The sequence below is a fragment of the Aulostomus chinensis genome, chromosome 5 (genome assembly GCF_037954235.1).
Source record: "Aulostomus chinensis isolate RoL2024-O1b breed Wild chromosome 5, RoL_Achi_v1.0, whole genome shotgun sequence".
NCBI lineage: Eukaryota > Metazoa > Chordata > Actinopteri > Syngnathiformes > Aulostomidae > Aulostomus > Aulostomus chinensis.
This window is the reverse complement of record NC_141324.1, coordinates 8156621-8177562: the sequence shown is the minus strand read 5'-3', so window position 1 is coordinate 8177562 and position 20942 is coordinate 8156621. Positions and strand designations below refer to the sequence as shown.

Genomic DNA, 20942 nt, shown 5'->3' with positions numbered 1-20942 from the left:
GAACTCAAGCCAGGACAGTAAAATATGGGCCACAAATGTTGTCCCTGTCGTGACCTACTGGCACGTCTTCTGGCATTGTGATTCTCTGAACTGTCTCCTGTCAAGATTTATTTGATCTTTATTGCACCTCTCACAGTTTATATACTGTAGTCTGAGATAAAGCAGCAGGAGCAGCTGCAGGAGATGAGCTTGCATTTGGGATGTGGGTGTACCAGCTTGTAACCTCCAGTAATGTTCAGGTGGAACCACTGCATTGCTAAGTCAAACAACACTTGTAGGGAACACTGAGAAGCTGAAGTAAACTGATTTGACACATCAGGCGTTTTGTTTCACAGAAACATCTGAGGAGTCGCTGATAGAAACCGTTTAGAAAAGTGCAAACACGTAAACTATTAGGCAGGTGAACCATCAATCTCCGTCTATCGCGGTTGAAGTTCAACCAGCCAGATCCCTGAACTGACGGAGAAGCTGAGGCGAGTTGGTAGAAGAACTGAAGCTTCTCTTGCATGGAGGAAAGCCTTCAGTGCGTTTTTTTGCGCTTCTTTCAAAGAAGAGCACTTTAGTGCTTATATGACTGATGTTATAGCAGCATCTAACCTCCATTGTTCTTATCAATGAACAGTTGCTTCATGTCATTAAGCTTCGCCTGCACTGTATCTCCTCAAAGTAGCTTGTTGGTCTGAACCACTGTGCATTTTGTGTGATTTTATGAAACTGAGATCTCGTGAAATCATCTACATTTCATGGTAAGATGCAAACCACAGGATAACTGGAGTCTGATTCCCTCCTCCTGACAGTCGTGAGGAGGTTCTTGATTCAAAGCCGATCCTCCCGTATATCTTAACACTCTCCCTGAGCTTGACTCATAAACAGAAAACCTGTGTGAGAGGAGCAGTGCTGGAAAGTTCAACAGAACTCTGCAGTGGCCAGTGACATCGAGCTGGTTGGGAAGCATCACCAACCGGATATTGCGTACTTTAGCTGGTAGCGGTAGCAGCACGTTTGAGGCCAGCATCTCCTCAGTCATGACGTGGTCCAAGTTCTCCTTTACTCTGCTTGATGACTGCTGCAGGTGACTGTTCATGTCTGAAGTGACGTTTGATATGCTATGAAACCACTCAGAGGAGCGTGGTTCTCCATCTTGATTTAATCGTCTGGTGCGTGTGTTCCTAGGACTACATGTTAAAAAAGGTTTAAATTTGTTGTAATATCTGGGGTCTCCCAGGTACCACTTAATCACTGCTTTGAAACTGAACTTTACACACTAACTGCAGGCTTAACAGCAGCTGGTGCAGCCCTGTCCTGTGTCTTAATGAAAAATGGTGTGTAACAAGATTTACTGCTTAAATGTTTGTTGTTTTCAGCGCACAGACGACTGTATTTTGAAATGGAGTGTTCTTACTGGATGTTCTACAAGCCTGTGACACTTGCCATTTAATGTAACCCCATTGATCTAGCTGAAAGCCAAGCAAATCCAAAGCCCCCTGTCGCTGTTCTGTTACACAAAGTCTTTTTAATCTTAATCTCAGCAATAGGCAAACAGCCACACATAAGTGGACTGAAATTCATAGCTCTTTCATCATAAATGTATTCCTCTGTCCTCTGTTTTTTTTTCAATACTAAAGCTAGTGAAGTCACATTGTTCTGTCCTCTACAAAGCCCCCGGGCCCAGGGGAGTCATCTTATGTCCAAAGGATGGCACCATGCACGCTCCTGCCGGGGGTCAGCACCTGCTGTCTGTGTATCGGTGTGGCTTAGATGGAGACAAAGCAGGTATTCATACATTAACAGATGAAGGCCCTGTGTTTTTTTTTCCTTCCTCACACTGACAGGTCTAGTTTATCTGCCAAGGTTCAAGGCAAGGCCGATGCTGCTCCTCGGCGCTTTGCACTTCAACCACTGAGGAGGGCCCAGCCCCCCCCACCTCCCCCGCCTCCCTCACCTCCATCACCCCTATACCGCTTGTTCTCTCTTTGCGAACGAGACACTCACGGCCTTTCCACCAAAGTTCTCCACTCTCCCCGCCTCTCCCTCTCTTTGCTGGATGCTCGACCTCGTTACTCCATGCATAATTCTTTTGAGATAGCAGCTTCTTCTCCTCCCTCCTGGTGTGAGAGAACGCTGGCTTCTCCTCTTTGACTTCACGCATCCAGAGAGGCTCTCCCCAGGGCCATCTTTATTTTTCTTACCATTACAAGTATATGAGGATTTCTGTGTGTGTGTGCGTGCGTGCACGTGTGTGTGTGTGTGTGTGTGTGTGTGTTTGAAGGTTTTTGAGAATGTCTTCATGAATGCACATTTTGAAGGGTTAGATGAATGTGGCAGTTTGAGCCCAGGCATCTTTCTTTCTTCTGTGTGTGTGTGTGTGTGAAGTAAATAAAGAAATGTTTTTTTATGGGGAATGTTTTGTCAACAGGGCTGTGAGTGTGTTTGTTCTTTGTTTTGGAGTGGGTGCGTGTGGGTGTTTCTCCATGTTTGCCTCTTCAGCAGGATTCTCTCCCGAGACAAAAGGAAGACTGACAGCGAGCAATTAAAGTTTTTACTCTTGTTACATTGGTGATGGAGAGTGATCAATGGAGAGGATCTGCCTCAATACTAACAAACCAAAAGACTGTTTGAGTTTTAAGTGGAATGGGACCATTTCGGGACATTTAATTAAGATATTTATGGCCCCAATTAATCAGTTCACTGGGAGACTTGAGGACAGGATTGAGGATATACCTCAGCTCCACATTTTCCAAAACTCTAAATTAGGAGACGATAACTCTCTGGCGCTCTCATCTTTATTTACTCTACTTAAAATCACGGACTATAATTACCAGCTACAGTCAAGTAGAGGCACGTCAACTTTATTTGTACGGCGCCAAATCACAACAAAGTTCTCTCATGACACTTGACAAGTAGAGCAGGTCCAGCACCACACTCCTTCAATGAACCTCCACCCAACAATTCTCCATCAGCAAGCACATCCTGCAACAGCAGCAACGAAAAGCTTCCTTTACCAGGCAGGAACATCGAGCAGATCCAGGATCAGTGGAGGGAAAGAGAGCAGGAGAGCAGGACAGAGACAGAGGGAAAGAGAGGGATAGACAGACATAAAGAGGGAGAGAAAGGAGGAGAGACTGATGGACAGACGGGGACGTGAGCAGGTGGCAGCTTGAGCCTCTTTCAGGCTCTCACAGGTCAAAGCTCTTTCATTCTTGCTGGTTCCATCAACACTTTCAGTATGAAAGTACAAATACTTCACTGGCTTACTTAAGTAGAGTAAAGTAGTTTTCTTTTACTCTCTCCATTTTATCACACATATCTGTAGTTTCAACCGACCCCTAATACTTAATGTAGTCATAGTATTGTCAAAAATGACTGATTATTTAAATGTTCCGTCTTTGCCTCGAGCAGCTTCACCGTCACTGTCACAGAGACGGTGATAGCGCAGATGCTGCCACGGTGTAAGTTCATCTTGACCCCTAGTTTAAGGCAGAACTAATACTAGTGAAAAACTGTTTAAGTTTACACAAAGTTGTGTGTGTGTTCTCATTTACTGGAAACGCCATAGGTGACAATGGTTTAATGCTATTCGATTATATTTAGGACTGTCAAGCATTAAATAATCTGCAGAGAATCTCAGGCCGCAATTCTACAATCAATAACAACAGGAACCAGAAACCAGCAGTTTCATTAAACTGTCAAGTTCAACATGGAGTTGTCGTCTGGACATGAATCCACGCATGGGATAAAGGGCAAGGGTGCGATTGGTTGCATCAAAGTTTTCTATAATTAAACGCGATGAATGTGTTACTTTTGCCCACCCTAATCTGATATGATATTATTTCAAGCATGCTGTAGGTTCAGGTTTAAGGCCTTCATTTTCGTTTGAGTAAAGATGTTGTATCAGTACTTTTACCAGTCTGTACTTCTACTTAAGGAAAGAATGGGTGCATTTTTGTCACCTCGGACAAAAATGAGTTCCCATGTGCACCCAATTATCTTCACTTACAGCTTTCCAGGCTGCCGCACCCTGTGTAATAGCATAGCAATAGCTCGCCCTGAAGGTCCCCAGCACAGTGTGAAAGGTTACAAGACAGATCAGTGCATAAAAACACCTTAACACCCTTAACTCTTTCTCTAGTAAATGGTGTAAAAATGTAAGAATTGAAGACTTCGATGCATCAGATGGATCTTCACACGGGCCACACCTCTCATACAAGCTGTTCTAAAAATTGTGCTCAGCTGGTGATATCGCCATGTTGATATGCTGCCCTGCACCTCACCACCTGCCCCAGGCTTGTTAACAAGGTGCCTGTGGCAATGATTGCCTAGCCATCAAACTCCCAGCTGATAAGTTCCTGTGGGAGAGAGAGAGAGAGAGGAGCTCTGTCATTGAATTCACCCTGATGGGCTCGTCATGCTGTACACTGGAGATAACACACGGTCAGACCTCACTCACATCCTCCATAATGGCCTCTGTGACGTTTATATATGTCTTGTTCAATAAAATAATTTTAACTTTTTGCAGATAGCCTGTTGTAACCACTGGATATGTCCTACTCTTGGTATTTCATCATTTGATGAGGAGATTTATATGCACAATTAGCCTGTCGTCAAGATGGTTGCCAGCGAGACACCTGTCACTTCCAATGTTGCAAGGCCGAGAAACGAGATTGGCGGATTGATTGAAGCTTCAGAGTACACCGAGGGTGAGGGACGCAGTGACAGGCCAGTGATTGACACAGATGAGAGCGAGGAAAAGAGGACAGGAGCCATGTCAGTGGAGAGGATGCTAAAACAATAGCACATTAAAGAGAGAGGATAGAAGGAGATTTAGAGAGATATGCAGAAGAAGGGACAGGTGGTGTGTGGGAGATGTGGGAAAAGAGAACACACACGAGGGGAGGGCTGGTTAATCTTTTTTCTTCTCTTTTCTGCTCATCAAAAGAGATTCTATAGAGAAGGAGACACAGAGAGAGGAAGCGGCGGACATATAGGATATGGAATGGGGAGGAAAGGGGTGAAAATTATTCCAGGAGGAATGCCCCAACTTCAGTCATGCCCCGGTGAATATGCTGACAGCGCCACAGTGGAGCAAGTGTCACACATCCAGACAAACCGAAGCATGCTGCACACAGGAACACTGGCACAACACGCATTTGTATTTGACCATGAGTATACATTTACTGCGTTTGCTGGCTTTGTCCTACAGAAACAGCAATGTGTCGTGTCAATCTCACATTCATGTTTGGCTTTCAGCGTTTAACCGAGTCTCTGGGTTGTGGACCAGGGACATGAGAGGCTATTTAAGTGGCTCTGGTAGAAATGCACAAGAGCACTGGCGTGTCATCGGTGGAGGCAGATATTGATGGTTTTCTAAAATATAGGTATCTGTCTGAAGTCGTCCCTTTATTTTTTTAATAAGCAACGGGTGAAACATTGCTGTAAACAAATGATTTATGGCAGTCTGAGTTGGCAGGCCTCCCCTCAGACAAAGCCTGGAATAATGTGCCTTTATGCGTCTGGTCTATTACTGGTTTTGAGAGTTTTGTTTGAAGTATTCCATTTTTCTTGGTCCACAGAAATGCAAGTTAGTTCCATTTGTATTTTTCAAGGACTTCTTGGAATGAAAAAAAACTTTGAAACTTCGCAGTGCACCAAATATATGAGAGCAGTTTTTTCCTGAGCCATTTATTAGTTTCTGACTTTTGGAAAATGGGAAAAAACAGGGAAAACGCCCCCCCCCCCCAACTACTGTATTTCTTAAACCATTTCTTGAACCAAATCTCTTATGCTCAGGCTTTTGTACATGACTGTCTTTGATAACTAATAACCCACCCCTAACCCTTCAGCTTTTCCAAATATTTTTGAAATTACAAATATTATAACTCTCTCAAATCCAGAGAGGTTGCATGTGGTTGTCAATATTTACAAATTTCATACATTAAATATCTACATCTGTAAATATCAGCCATCAACAAATTTATTTGCAAAATATCAGCACATCAGATATCGACAAAAAGAATCAAATATTGTGCATCCCTCATTTTCTGGAATTGAGTGCGTTCTTTATTTATGTGTGATATCAAACCACTGGAGCATCTCTTTAAACCATCAAGTCTGTAAACTGGTATTTAATTCAAAAGATTTCTAAATCAGGACTACAGAGAAGATTTATAAAGCCAAGCTGCCCTCCGTCCAGGCCTCAGTCCTGTCTAGAGGGAGGAGGCAGCACCACAGCAAACCCTTCCCACCGTCCTCATAACGCCTACACAGCCCCTGCGTCTACAAACAATATTCACTCCATGTTTAACAGAATATTTATTGTTAACCATTGCATTTTGATTGCAAGAAATTTACACCCTGAGCAGCTGCACTGTGGTCCATCAACCACAAGTTGGAAAATATATACACTTATTCTCTTTTTACGTGCTGTACCATCTTTGCACTTTTAAAATATATATTGTTAAAAATATGTGTATTCTTATCTGCATGTAATAGTTCTTAATGTTGGTTTACATTTGTTTGTCTCTGTTTACAACTGAATGTCTGATTGTAATTCAGATGACTTTCTCATCACATGTACTGTAGTATTAAGAAGGATTTTCCCATTAATGCAATCTGGCAAACAGTCAGATACGGGGTGGTGTGATATTAAGACGCCATCAAAGAGTGCTCGCTCTTATCAGAGAGCAGGCATACTGATTGACATCTGACACTTCGATTGGATTGGCGCACGAGAGACTCACGGACAGCCAGTGCTGCAGACCCTGGCAGATAGCTCAAGGTGCTGTTTACAACAAAGTGCATCTGTATCTGTGACTTGCATCTATATTGACATTCCAACGAACTGATCCAAGCACAATGTTAATCCAGCTAATTAATCATGCATCAAAGTCACAGGCATCCGGTTTCATAGTCACCGCAGTCAGAAATCCCTGACAGCCGTTCTCATTACTAAACGCCCAAAGCATTTTCAAATAGTGTTATGCTCTCTATTTCCATGTGGAATCGTATGATGATCCCTTTGTCCCCATCTATCTAAGAAGATGTGAGAGAAAAGACTGGGGTCATTATGAGGGTGTAAATGGATGTGTGTTGTGCGCCTTAAAGGCCCTCTGCGCTTGTGAAAATGTGATTGCTGCTCTGTTAAAAGTTCTGTCCTGCGATTTTCCCACCTGTCTATGCAGCTCCACTTTTAATTAACATAGTGCAATGATTAAAGTTTTAACTTAATTATCTTTATCTTTCCTCTCAGGGTGTTCAACCCTCCTTGGGAAGCTGAATGAGACACTTTGCACAAGGAGTGGGAGAAAAACCATCAGAGAGAGGCTTGGCAAGATAGAGGAAGATATTAAGCAGTGTGAAGACAAAAAGAGTGAGAGAAGAGTGACTGACATCCGCCCTCCAGCTCAGTGTGAAGGGCACGGAAAGAGAGAGTGAGAGGAGAGGCACGAGAAGATTGAAAACAGAAGAGAGAATGAAGACAACCGGAAAACAAGGCCTGCCTCACAGCAAACCTTGCTCAAATTAGGACATCTCGCCACAAGACAAGATGATTACAAGAAATCTGCTCCTATTGGTTTCCCTGTGTCTGTTGGATGGGCTGGTGGGAAGTGCCTTGGCCAGTAAGACTGTCCGTAGGAGAGGAGTAGGTGGATCACATATGGTGAAGCTCGAGGAGAGCAGAAATGTGGACCAATGGGATGCGAGCGTGGATACAAATGTGATGCCCGTGGTAACTCTTAGAAACCTGATTAGTCACGAGCAGGCGGGTGACTCTGGATCACACTCCAAAATGCTGCAGACTCGTGCCACGCTGTCAGTAGCCAACAAGGAGAGGCAAACTTTAATGCCTAAGCGTGAGATTGATTCTGTCAATAAGAAAGAAGTCCACACGTTAGCCAGTAACAAAGAATACAACTTGGATATGAGGAAAGTGAAGAACAATACTAAGAATGTTGAGACTACGACTAAAACAGGGAAAACATTCACAAGTCATCACAAGCCAGAGCTTCATTTCAATAAAACCAGGTTTAAGTCAGGTTTCCGATCCAGGAGTAGACCTGACTTGAGTGTCCACACTACAGGTGTGCCGGGAAAAGGTTTCAGCATTGAGTCCACCCGAAAACTAAACCTGACCGGCAGTTACGAGGTTCTGAAACTGCTATCGAAGGAGAACCTCGTCAGGATTGTCAATTCCCAAATGCAGAATGTTCCCAGTCTGAGCTTTCCAAGCAAGAGCAGCCGGAGCAGGAAGAGAGATTTGATTGACGTTAATCATGGACAGTTAGAAGCTCTGAAAATGCCCCGACAAGATATGGATGTCACTCAGTCACACGCTGGATTGGATAATCAGACTGCTTTTCCGTATGTAAGCCCAGTCACCACTCCAGAGCTTAGTCGAGACCCCCTCGCTGACACTCCTATTAATCCAGTACGTGAAGTCAACCCAGCTTCAGGCAAAGGGCGGGACAATTTGGGGATGCAGGGCTCAGATGGTGGTGATAACAAGAACAAACACCATGTTTTTATACTGTCAACACCTCGCAACGAGGTCAACCTCAGCCCCGAGAAAGACATCTTGATCAGCCACACAGAACTGCCATTTACATCGACAAAACATCTCCCCCTGCATGTTCCCTCTGAAACAAATGAGTCTCCTCCATCTGTGCTGACAGCGCAACCCATGGGAGTGAGAGCGGGCAACAGAACAGCAGATTCCCGTAGAGACCCATTAACAGAGTCAGTTCACACTGCTCAAATAGAGCTCAGCACAGCTCAGTACCCTACAGATGAAGACAGAAAACTTGTCAACAGCAGCCACGTCCTGAGGCTCCACCCTGCTCCTGAATGGAGCCAGGAGGCCGGGACGCAGGCTCCAGAGGACGGGGAGGGTCTGATGTTTGAAGAGTTGGAGGTGGAGGAGGAGGAGGCTCAAGATCATATGGAAGGGACAGTGTCACGGTCTCGGAGCAGAAGGAGCTGGATCTGGAACCAGTTCTTTGTGATCGAAGAGTACGCCGGGCCAGAACCTGTGCTCATTGGACGGGTAAGGATAAAGAAAAAACTTCATATATCATTAACAAGGGTTGTGCACTATTTCATGAATGTTTGATGAATATTTAAGATGGTGTTACAAGTCTCTTACATGGCTTATTTAACCTCAGGTCTTCCTCGCAGGTACACATCTTATACAAGAAGTCTTTAGCATAATTTAACCCCACAGTCACGCTCCAAGTTTTCTCATGCATTGTAATAAACTTGCAATTGATTAACATTGCTCCAGTGTGCCTTCCAGATAGCTGTAAAAACTTCAATGAATCAATGGTTTACCGAGGTGCAACAAAAGCCTGAGATTTCATCTGCCCAAGGGGCTCGTCATGATCACTACCAATCTGCAGCCGCCATAAGGGATTGACATATCCAGGAGAATTAATAGCTTTACTTTTCGCTTCCACCATTGATCCTCACCCAAGGCAGAAAACAAGAGTGGTCTGAGTGTTCCCTCATTTCCCTGTATGTCAGAGCTGTCAGCTCCCCTCCCTCGTGGTCAGAGGTGCCTCTAATGCTATTTCATTTGGACTGATTTACACTTGGTTTAACAGGATTTATCACTGCTTTCTGCCTCAACACAGCACACAGTGGACTGTGGTCCTATTGCGCTGCTCTGTAATTTATTAGAATCATTGATTGACTAGGTCTCGCCCCCAGCACCCGACACACTCCTTCCCTTTTTTGAAAGAGTGAGCAGATGAATGTGAAAGAGGTCACATTGACTGGACAGAAGGTGTCTCGGAGCGGTGCACTGTAATAGCTGCACTCGCAGTCCTAAGCATGCCCCGGCTGTCTCGGTACCCAGCTGTGGTAGATGAGCTAATTTATAAACCTGTGTGGCCATTTTGCTGAGCAAATGAATAGTAATGATCCCTGTGTGACTGCTGCAGGCTGTTGGAAGACATCGGTGTGTGTGTGTGTGTGTGTGTGTGTGTGTGTGTGTGTGTGTGTGTGTGTGTGTGAGAGAGAGAGAGAGAGAGAGAGAGAGAGAGTGCTTCAGGTTGAGCTGGTGTTTTGGGACTTCATCCTTGTGGGAGGTGTCTTGTGCTAGATAGACAGAAAGGCCCAAATAGCTTCGTGTGTAGAGTCTAGGTGCTCACAGATGGGCAGGGCTGTATTTTCCTTCTCAGTGTGACTGATGAAGGTCTGAACTGCATGCTATGAGAGACCTTTTGCAGCCATGGAGAAGATGCAAGAGCTAGCGGACCAGCTTACAGATGGCACCGTGTGTAAAGCCATTAGAGCCAATCTGCTGTGTCAAGCAGGTATTTATGCCAGCACATTGTACGGCACTCAAAGACGGAGTAATGCCAAGACCACACACACACACACACACACACACACACACACACATGCCCATATGATAGTGGTGACATTTGGAGTTCACCCAAATTGTGTGTGTGTGGGGCCAGAGATTATTAGTCTGTATTAGACAGTGACGGCACACACAAGAATAATGCTCTTATAGATTTTAATACGCTTATGAATCTTTAATCTCCTGTTCTGCTCCCGTGTAGGCCAGCGGGGCTATAGGTAAAGAGATCAATGCGGACACAGGGCCTTGTTTTCACCCTCAGTGACCTGATTGTGCTCTAATGGAGAGAATTCTGATGGAGAGAATGAAGAAATTGACTGTACGGACCAGAACAGCTCCACTTGCCAGATCCAACACAGCTCAAAAACAGGGCTAATCAGCTGCAAACGCCAGTGCTTGTGACTCATAGCGTGTTTCTCTTCTAGCTGAATAGACTCTTTTTATCAAGCGTACAAACTGGGTGCATGTACATCCAAAGGTGTGATTTGGTTTTTAAACTGTGAGCCTCTTTTAAATTTGCACTCCTACACTGACTCATGCTGGCTTTTTGTGTGATCTCTGACAGTTTGGTCTGGATAAACCTTCACTGAGGCTGGAAACAAGAGCCAAGACTCTAAGCTGTGATGTCAATGGGACACAGAGGCTCTATGCAAAACAGATAATGAATTAGCAGCTACCTTTGCAAACACGGGCATCATTCAGTGACATTTTATGGGGTTATTTTTTAGCATGTTCTCTATTGGAGGCACTATGAAAATAGCTAACTTGCTAATGAGTCACAACCTGTCCAAAGTGAAGTGCTTAACCAAAAAAGTATATTTTGCATTTCAAATATTCCCAAATAAGGGTCTTAGGATCATAAAGATGATTTTCCCCTCCTACATTATTTTTGTGACTCCAGCAGAAAGAGTCAGCCTTGTATATTTATCATGAAATTAATTGCCACTGATGGCTAACAACAAAACAAAAAAATGTCAATTTAGAAACAATCAAGCAGATCTTCTGGTATAATCTACATCTTCTTTATCTAGCCGTACGCTCAGTTATCCACAATCACTTCGATTTGACCTTTAAACAAACTATAACTGTCCTATGTTGGTGAACTAACACTGAACTGGAACACTTTGTAAATGGATGGTTTTGGGCAGTTCTGTCATTTTGTTGCTGTAACTGTTGTTACCCTGCTAAGTCACCATTAGCTTCAAGCTAAATATATGTGGCTGGCTCCGTCTGCATCCTGGAGTCTAAAAGTAGTAATGCAGGAGGGAAAAAAGCATCCTTGTGAGCTCAAGACACCGACAGTATTTGTCTGAACTTGAAAGGGAAAATACATTTTGGGTGAAGCATCAGTTTGACTGCTGTCAAACTGGCCCTTGATGTGTCCTTCAGAGGGTTAAGTTCGCTGTGGTATGTGGCTGCAGGAGAGTTCTTCAGGTTCACAAAAGATTTGGAAAAAGGTCAAGAAACAATGTCTGACTCAGTGCTCTGTTCACTATCAACTCTCTCTCTATCTCTTACACCCTCTGTGCTCAGACCTACACACATGCATAGTCATGCACACACCCAGAGCTGCAGACAATGCCGTGCTACTATATTTTCTCACGCTGGAGTGTCTCTGCCCCATGATAATTGTGAATTTAATTGATGCTGTCACATGGTCTGTAATGGGGTTTCAAGTGATTGCAGAGGCAGAGTGAAAGAAACACAGATTTTTCTTGAGGAGAAAAGGCGCCTCAGCAGAGCTGGGATTAAGGAAAACACACCCCTTTATGATTAGCTTTTCTTCCCCCTCACTCTCCTCTTGAAATGCAAACCCCCTACCACCTCATGTGGAAAGAAAACGTGACAAATTTCCTCTCTGAGAGGAAATATGAACATCTCCATCTTGTCCTCTTTCACCTTTTTGAACATCTTAAGTGTGTGATCTAGCTAGCAAGGTGCTGGCAAACTCCCTGGGAAGCATACTTTTAGCTTTCTTGTTATGTGCAGTCACTCATTAACATTCTCTGCTGAAAAATGGCACAGCAAATTGCTGTTAAAGATTCTTCTATCCTGTGGGCCTCTGCAGATGTATAAATAACACAGCTATTGACCGTTCTCTTATTGGTATTTCTTGTGCCTCTGTGTGGTGCCTCTGGGTGCAATGTACGCACACACGATATTGCAAAAGCGCTTGTAGTAAGTTGGTGATGTGATGCAAGAATTAGAGGGAGCCTGTCACCCACAGTAATGGAGTGTATACGTGTTTCTCTTTAATGCTCACTGTGAGAGGGACATTTGCTTATCCGGTACTCATTTTAATCATTGTATACGTCATACTAGAACCGCCCCATGATTCAGGTTGGGAACAGAGAACCGGTTCCTATTTGGAACCGGCTCTTAACGTCTGGTTCCAGAACTGTTGAGCAGTTTTTTGAATTTCAGTTCTTTTTTCGGTTCCGAGTGCCCGCATCACTTTGTTTTCGGGGCGTGGATTACTCCGCTCAGCGTTCTCTGTGCGTCCGCTAGCAAGAATATCAGTGGTCTGAACATTGGCCGCAAAAAGTGCTCGAAAGTCTGGTTTCATTTTAATTTGAAAGAGGACTGAGGAGCACAGTGCATTATCTTAAAAAAAAACCCAACAATTTCTGCCAAAGGACGATGCACCACAAACATGACGAAACACCTTGTTAGCGAGTGGACTGTGGACCAAGAATCGTTTAGAACAGGAATCAATATCAAGAATCAGAATCGGACTCTGAATCTGTAAAATCCAAACGTTACCCAACCCTACCCATCGCAGCCAGACACCAGTGGAGAAGCTCAGACCAGAGGCTGTATTTTGGCTTGAATTTGAATGATTTTATTCTCTCCAGGAGAATATGAATCGGTAAGCAATCCCATTTGGGAAAGATAACGAATGCCACGTTGTTTTACGATTATTATTATTTACAATTGAAGCATCCTTCAAGCTAGGATCGCTCAATGGTTGTTTTTTCCAGATAAAGCCTATAATTTGAGGACCAAACGCTGAGCTTCTGAAATGCTTGAGAGACATTGTCTGATATTGCTGCAAAAGATGACCTTGCTTCAAGTGATGTGTTTGAGGACATAGAGGAGCTGCTTCGGAGGGACGACTGTGAGAAGTGACGACTCATTGAAAATACTAACGTGGCTTCTGAAAAGGTTAGCATAGATGCTGCAATAGCATCAATTCATCAAAGCAAGAGATTATGTCTTCTTTGAATGTCGAGCAAAGAATACCACCGAAGGCTTTTCTCTTGAAAAAAAAAACTACCATCTGACTTCACCCTCTATGTCAGGTCAATGATCTGATTGGTTGAAATTAGCCCATGTGATGCAGAGAGGTGCAAACACCCTGCAATTTAAGAGGACAAATGTAAGTAAAGAAAACATCAGCAAATTAAGAAAAAAAACTATCAATTTTACATCACATGAACAGCATAAAGGAAGCGTGCTGCCGATACACACAACACAACCAAATGCATCAGTGTACTGCTACGGCCCAAAACACTTCCCTGAGGAAAAACAAGCAAACTCAAAGACAAACAAATGCCAACACAAATGCTAAGTAAAAATACCGCAAATCCAGCCACTGCACTAGAAGTGCTCCGAGACAGTAGAGGCAGCGCTAGGCAGAAGTTTATAAAGCAAGGCAGAGTCCAGGCAAGAGAGGAGGTGGGGCAGCACGCTGAGCAAAAGCATAAATATATCATGTCTTTGGAAATGGAGAGGTAAGTAGCTTTTTATTTTTTATGTGTGGCCTTTGTAATCATGCCCTGGAGCCCTGAAGCACTTGTGCTGCAGTGGCTGGATTTGCAGCATTTGTTTGTCTTTGACTTTGTGCGTTTTTCCTAGGAGAAGTGTTTGTGTTCATGTATTTGGTCGTGTTGTGTATTTACAGCGCGTTTCCCTTCTGCTGCACTTGTGTTGTGAAAATGATGAAGTTCTTTGATCAGATTTGCTTTTTTTTCCCCCTCTGTTTGTCCTCTTAAATTGAAGCGTGTTTGTCACCGTAAGCCTGCGATAGACTGGTGGTTCATCCAATCACCTGCCAAGTTTCTTCTGACAGTGTCCTTTCTTCACCAAGATTCATTTGAGGTCTGTTATAGTGCTCCTGTGTGGAAGCAGCACAAGAAGTGAGTAGATCCTTCGTTGATGTGATGCAAGGGCAGGTGTTCAACACCGATCCACCTGTTGTTTGTGAATGCTTATTTTTGTTTCAAAAAGGATTAAATCCATATTGTGTCACTAAGACTGATACATACAGTCGAGCTCTTGCTTAAGCTGCTTCTTGTCAGATGAAGACAGATGTAACTGGCCTTTATGGAGAGGTAAACTGAACACAGACAACCATGGAGCCGTACAGGAGGAAAATGAAATATGGAACCTTCTGCCAATTTGAGGGTCAATAAGACTAAACACACACCTCCTGACAAACAACTCATCAATAATAACGGTAATACTAATAATAAGGATAATATATGTGTTTTCTTTTGCTATCGCTATCTCTGTCTCTCTCTCTCTCTGCAGAAATCATTTAGCTCCAGGTCCAAGCACAGCAGGGGTGAGACAGCAATTAGAGAGTGACTACCATGTCGGAGGGAGGGGGTGGGGGGATGATAACAAGACAGAGCAGAGAATCATTGTGCACCAGGAAGGGTGATGAACAGTGAGAACAGAAAGAGGTCTAAAAAAATTAAGATAATATATGGTGTGACCCTTACTGGATAAGCAGCATAGAAAATGGACGGATGGATGGATACGGTGCTGTACGCTAACGGCAGGGGGACGTGCAGAGCAGACGGGTTGGGAGAGAAAGGTTAATGGCTTACAAGTGGCAGAGGAAGGGAACGTGTGCGGTGTTTAAAGAAAAAAAATGAGGATGGACAAGAGTGAGAGATCACACACGGTTCTAAAGTTGACCTCATGGCCCGTCACGGCCTGAAGCAAGACGGGGAAAGTAGAGCCAGAGTAGAGAGAGAGAAATAAGAAGAGTCATATGAAAAGAGGCAGGCGGGAATCCAGGGCATCAGCACGGGGACGGGCAGGGTTTACACTGAGGAAAACACAAGAGAGGAGCAGGAGAATAGAGAAGCCAGTTAAAAATCATTTCATTTAGAGCCCCTCTAGAGGCCACACTCAAACGGGTCTCTGTGCCGAGTGGGTACAGGATCACATAGCAAATAATAATAGACGGGAAGACTAAGAGAACAGGGCTAAGAAAGGAGAAAGTGAAGAATAGAAGTGGAGTCTATTAAAGATGGAATTCAAAGGCAGCAAAGCCTGCCTTTCTCTCTCTTTAATTCCAATCTCTCTCCTCTCTTAATAGCCTGTGTTTCATCCTGAGATAATGTCGAACAAATCAGCAAAGCAAGCTTCTGAATTTAAAGCATCCTTCCTCCGGATCTGAGAATGGCAGTATTTTATCTCAGGGTATATGAACCAGCTGGATACACTGACTTCATTTTCAGTTTAACGTAAAAAAGCAGATAGAGAACTATGGGAATGAGGGGAAGAATGCATTCAACATTAATAGCATGCTGTTTTAAATTAAAACAAAGACGAAGAGTTGCCGTATTGTGTGAATTCCGACCCCCGGTGTTAAATGTGAGAGGTCCAGTGAATGTGTGAGGTGAAATAAATTGAACTCATGATTATGTGAAAGCCAGAGCGAGCCCTGTGACCTTGAGCTTATATTTATGTGCTAGCATGGACCAGGCACCGCACTTCCCCGAAGGACCCCTTGTGTGTGTGAGTGAAGGGGCAAGGTGAACAAGGTGGGCAGGAGAGGCTAGAGAAGAGGAGGTCACATGACAGGACAGAGGGAGAGACAGAGAGAGGTTAAAAAGAGGCTGGACTGTGCTGCAGCCACAGATTATAATCTCTGGCTAAACATGTCACGATTCCTCTGCTTATGAATGAATAGGGTTGATGTTGCTTCTTTGAAAAGTAATGAATTACAGTTGACTCATTTCAAAAAGTAGGCCCTTGCAGTACTCAAGTACTCCTGTGGGCTGATAGTGTGTTGAACTACTCGTTGCAGTACTTTTAAAATCCCCTACTGCGTAATTTTCTGGTAACAATATCTTCTCAAATCTCAAATATTCCTTCATAGGAGCAGAAATACCAATCCTCTTGACGACATACACATCTCTCCTTCATGTTCCTAATGATAACGATAATATTAATAACGATAATAAGCAGTAACTCCGCCCCTCAAAGCTTGTCAACTGCTCTGGTCGGTGATTGTGGTGCAAGTGTTGGCATGCATGATTCTTGAATGTTATCGGTCTGTTAAACTGATGAATGCAGAGTTTCGGTTTTGCAGTGATGATTTTATTAGACCAGTATGTGATGACAACAGCGTTGCTTCATTTAAAGCAGTAATTAGTTACACTACTTGTCACAGTGAAATGTCATTTGATTCCAGGAATTGATTTCTTTGAAACAATAAGTGATGTCACCAGTGGATAAACTGGGTGACACATTGATATCAAAACCATCTTGATCCGATCTCTGAGTTTCATCTCATTTGAGCAGTAATATTAAACTCAAACATACACTCGGATATCAAAGAGTACTACTTTCCCAGGGCTGTACTCCCATGTTCCCATGAATAAAGTTGTTTATCAAGCTTTGTGCTTTGACATTGTGTATCAGGCTCCAGCACAGCCAGTAACCTAAATAAAGAGAACAAAGGCTTTTTCTGTCGAACACGGGTTCGCTCCCGAAGTCGCCCTCCTCAGTTCTGTTGAATTCTAGTAAAAGGAGGCAGTGAAGCATCACATTAGTTCAGGCAGGGCACTTATGTCCTGCGTGCCTTGCTGGCTGGCATCAGCTGTTTCATTCATGCTTCACAATCACTGGCTTATTCACAGCTGTGTGACGTGTAACGTCCAATCACATCCCAGCAGTAACCGTCCGCTGACGCGCTCATGCAAACGCTACCAATCTGCTAAGACGTGTGCAGCAGGTCACATGGGTTTATCAGGGGAAGTCCTCACTGCTGCTCATGTCCTCCAACAGCCTCTCTGATAATCTTACCTTTTGCTTTTAATGGTCATGGTCTTGACTTGCTCGACTCTGAATCCACTCCACCTCCCAGAAATATGGGAACTATAACCTCTTAACACCCCGTTGTGTGTGTGTGTGCGTGTGTGTGTGTGTGTGTGTGTGTGTGTGCGTGTGTGTAAGGGTTTTCATTGAGGTGGAGCAGCAGACATGAATGGGCACCACATGAGGACGATGTTCTGCTGTTGAACCGTACAGGCCTCGACATTAAGGGGTGTTCAGCCTGGAATGAGAACGTGACAATCGCACACAGCCTAGAAAACCCTTGGACAAGCATCCTGATGAATCCTACATACAGTATCACTGGATTACTGTGAATCAGCTTTCTGTCAGCTGATATATTACTAATACCTATTTAGATAGAGTCAGAGGAACTTCAGGTTGAGGTGTTGCTGCACCCAAATGCAGCGAACAGTAAAGTGGCAGGCAGCGTGGAATTCAAAGCTTTTCATAATCAAAATAAAAGAACAGAGCACTGGGAAGGAGAAAATGAGAAATGAAAATGTAAAATGCCGTTTGCAAAGCCAGTCAATCCCTTTCACTTTGGAAAAAACCCCTCTATTTATATGTTGCATTCAGAAGAAACCTGATTCACACAGTCAGGTGCTCTATGGTTGCGTATCATATTAAGGGCAAAAATAATGCTGAACGAAAAATAACTTTTCTGTAATAGTCGTCTTCGTTGATGAAACCTTAGAAAAGACTCAGTCATATCGAACCACAACTCTCCAAAAATACACAAAAGACTCACTCAGAGTGAATCAGTTACAAGGGGATGAACGTAGGAGGAACGATGCGGGGACGAGTGCTTCAGTGATTTGTTTAGAGGGAATTCCAACTAGATTTCCCAGTGCGCTCCAGTAAATAATTGTGTGTGTGTGTGTGTGTGTGTGTCTTCACTTTGAGTTTACGATAACTTGAGCATAAGAAGTATTGTATAGTCTAATGTGGGGGTGGTACACTCGCACTTGAAACTGGCTGTTTCTTCGTAAAAAAAATCTGTATGTCCACCTAAAAAAAGACACATTTGCATTGGCGAGGGTTTGTTAAACCTCAACTGCTTTGAGTCACCTTTAAATCCTTTTTCTTTTTTTTCCACATACTTAAAAAACTACCTTTGCTAATCATGAAGCATGTCAGTCGCTGGTTAGAAGGCCAAGTGTGACTTCCGCTACTAGAATCTCTCTCTAACATCCACCGACATGAGGTTATTCTGAACAATCAACATCTTGGTGCAAACAATTCAACTGAAGTGGGTTTATAATCTGTCCTGCGATGGCGCTCAAACCTGCGTCCCTCTTCTGCCGCTGTACTGGTACCAAGAAGAACATGACGCAATAGTGCTACCTACTGCACTGAAGCATGTAAACCGCAGCAAGGCCATCGTCCTTCAACGTGTGTCGTGATTTGTCAGAAAAGGTGGGTGTGACTGCTGGTTAATATGTCATGTGTGTCTCTTCATAGTCTCCTTCATACTCCTACTATGGTCTGAAACAGAAACAGACATCATTCGGAACAGCATTGTTGGGAATTTAACTGTGTTTTATGGAAATTTTCCCAAAGCGCTTTGGATTTGCATATCACAGAGGGGTTGCTTTGGCCTTTGCAGATGTCTTTGCTCTTCAAGTACATTCCTAGTTGAATATTTTCTTAGAAACATACTGCTGTTACTTGTGCACTTTCCCAGCTGCAGAGTTCCACGGTGAGGGCAAGTCAGAGGAAGAAAGCAAGGTTAGAATGAGACGAGCAGGAGGCCAGAGGAGAAGGGAAGGCATGAGTGATGCATAGATGGGGTGACAGAGGTGAAGAGGGAGGAAGAAGGGATGGAGAGCATCTTCTCAGCTGATTGACACATGCAGTTATGTTCTCAATAGGTGCTGAAGCAGACTCAAGCAACTCCGCACTTGCGAGATCACTCTGTAACACACAGTCACACATAATATTCAGCACCATTTGTTGAAGAGTTTGTTTGTGGCAGTGGGCAGGGTCTGATGAGCTGTATCAGAATTAATCAGGCAAACTAAAGTCCATCCATCCATCCATCCATCCATTCTACCGCTTATCCTGTTAAGGGTGGTGGGGGGTGGAGCCTATCCCGGCAGCCTTCAGGCGAGAGGCGGGGTTCACCCTGGACGGGTCACAAGTGCATGGCAGGACCAACACATATAGACAGAGCAAAGTCTATAAAATCTATTTTTTACAAAAAGTACTTGATTATTCATGATGAAATCCACTCTGATTTTTCAGCTGCGTCTAGCAAGTTTGCAGTCCCTGTCTGAGCCATGAATCTTTCTTTGTGTTGGGGGAAAAAACTCTCTGAGGCCTGTGAGGATCTCAACTGGCCTCATGCCTGAAAGAAGGTTATGTTGGTCGGTTTTCTTCACATCACTGACATTTAAACTGAGAGGGTTCACCAAAGTGAGGTTAGCCTATTTTATTTGCAATAAAGGTTTCTTAGCTGGCTCAGAGGTACGGTGGTCGTCTAGCAACTGCAGGGTCGCTGGTTCGATCCTCACTTCCCCCGTTGCCTGTGTCCAAGTGTCCTTGAGCAAGATACTGAACCCCTAAATGCTCCTGATGGCCCTGGGATGGACTGGTGACCCGTCCACGGTGAATCCCCCCTCTTGCCCACTGTCAGCTGGTATAGGCTCCACCCCCCCCCCGCGACCCTTAACGGATAAATGGTATAGAAATGGATGGGTTGGCATTAGAGTAGCTCAATCTATCATGGGGAGAAGCAACATGTTGCTAAATTAAATGTGCCAGAGGAACGGTGAACAGAGAAACAGTGTTGAAGTGGTCGGCCTGCAGTTGGTCACATGATTTGAGCTGCTGGCTCTATTGTGACCTCAGTGTAACGTAACATTGTAATGTTCATCTTCACTTCTATACTAGCTAAGTGCCAGCATTTGTATCTCGTCTCAGAATTAGTTTACAGCCTTGGAGAGCGTTGACATTAAACACAGCAATGCGTTATTTCAGGCATTCAATGCATAAAAATGCCAAAAGTTTATTTACATAAGAAAAAATCAGCTCTGCACTCTGACTGACCCTTTTGGTGCATCAAGCTGCAGAGGTGCTGGTGATGCAGTCGTGTGGCGAGGTGGGCGGGGCTTGAAGGCAGATGGTGTGTGCGCTGTAAAATTGCATCACTGGTTGGAAAACAAGTGGAATTCTGATCTTACCTTCCTGTAGTGGGGGGTGGGGACGTCAACTTTCAGGGGCAGGTCACCTGAATTAAGCACATGTGCAGGAAACTCTGAACTACAGCACATTCGGATTTTACTCAGCCTCCTTGCTAGGCTGCCTCCACTGACGTGCCAACCAATCATGTGGTTCTTTCTAACCCTGAATGAATGCAGTGTCTCGATTTTTTTAAAGTCCTGGTACTGATGATAATGTCACGTTTATGTGCCAACAGTTTCACAAAGCGCTCCTCAAATGCAGGGGACTGCTCTTCTGGTACCCCTCTAATCAAATAAGAGAATACAATTTCGACAGTCAAACA

General features: G+C 44.0%; 1 protein-coding gene across 1 annotated transcript in view; it reads left to right on the top strand.

Moving 5' to 3' along the window:
- Window positions 1-20942, top strand: part of cdh24b (cadherin 24, type 2b) — a 188260-nt gene that overhangs the window by 62150 nt on the left and 105168 nt on the right. The window contains 1 exon segment of the mRNA XM_086202863.1: window positions 7247-9040. Coding sequence (XP_086058989.1) covers window positions 7544-9040 — 1497 coding nt within the window. The 5' untranslated portion in view covers window positions 7247-7543.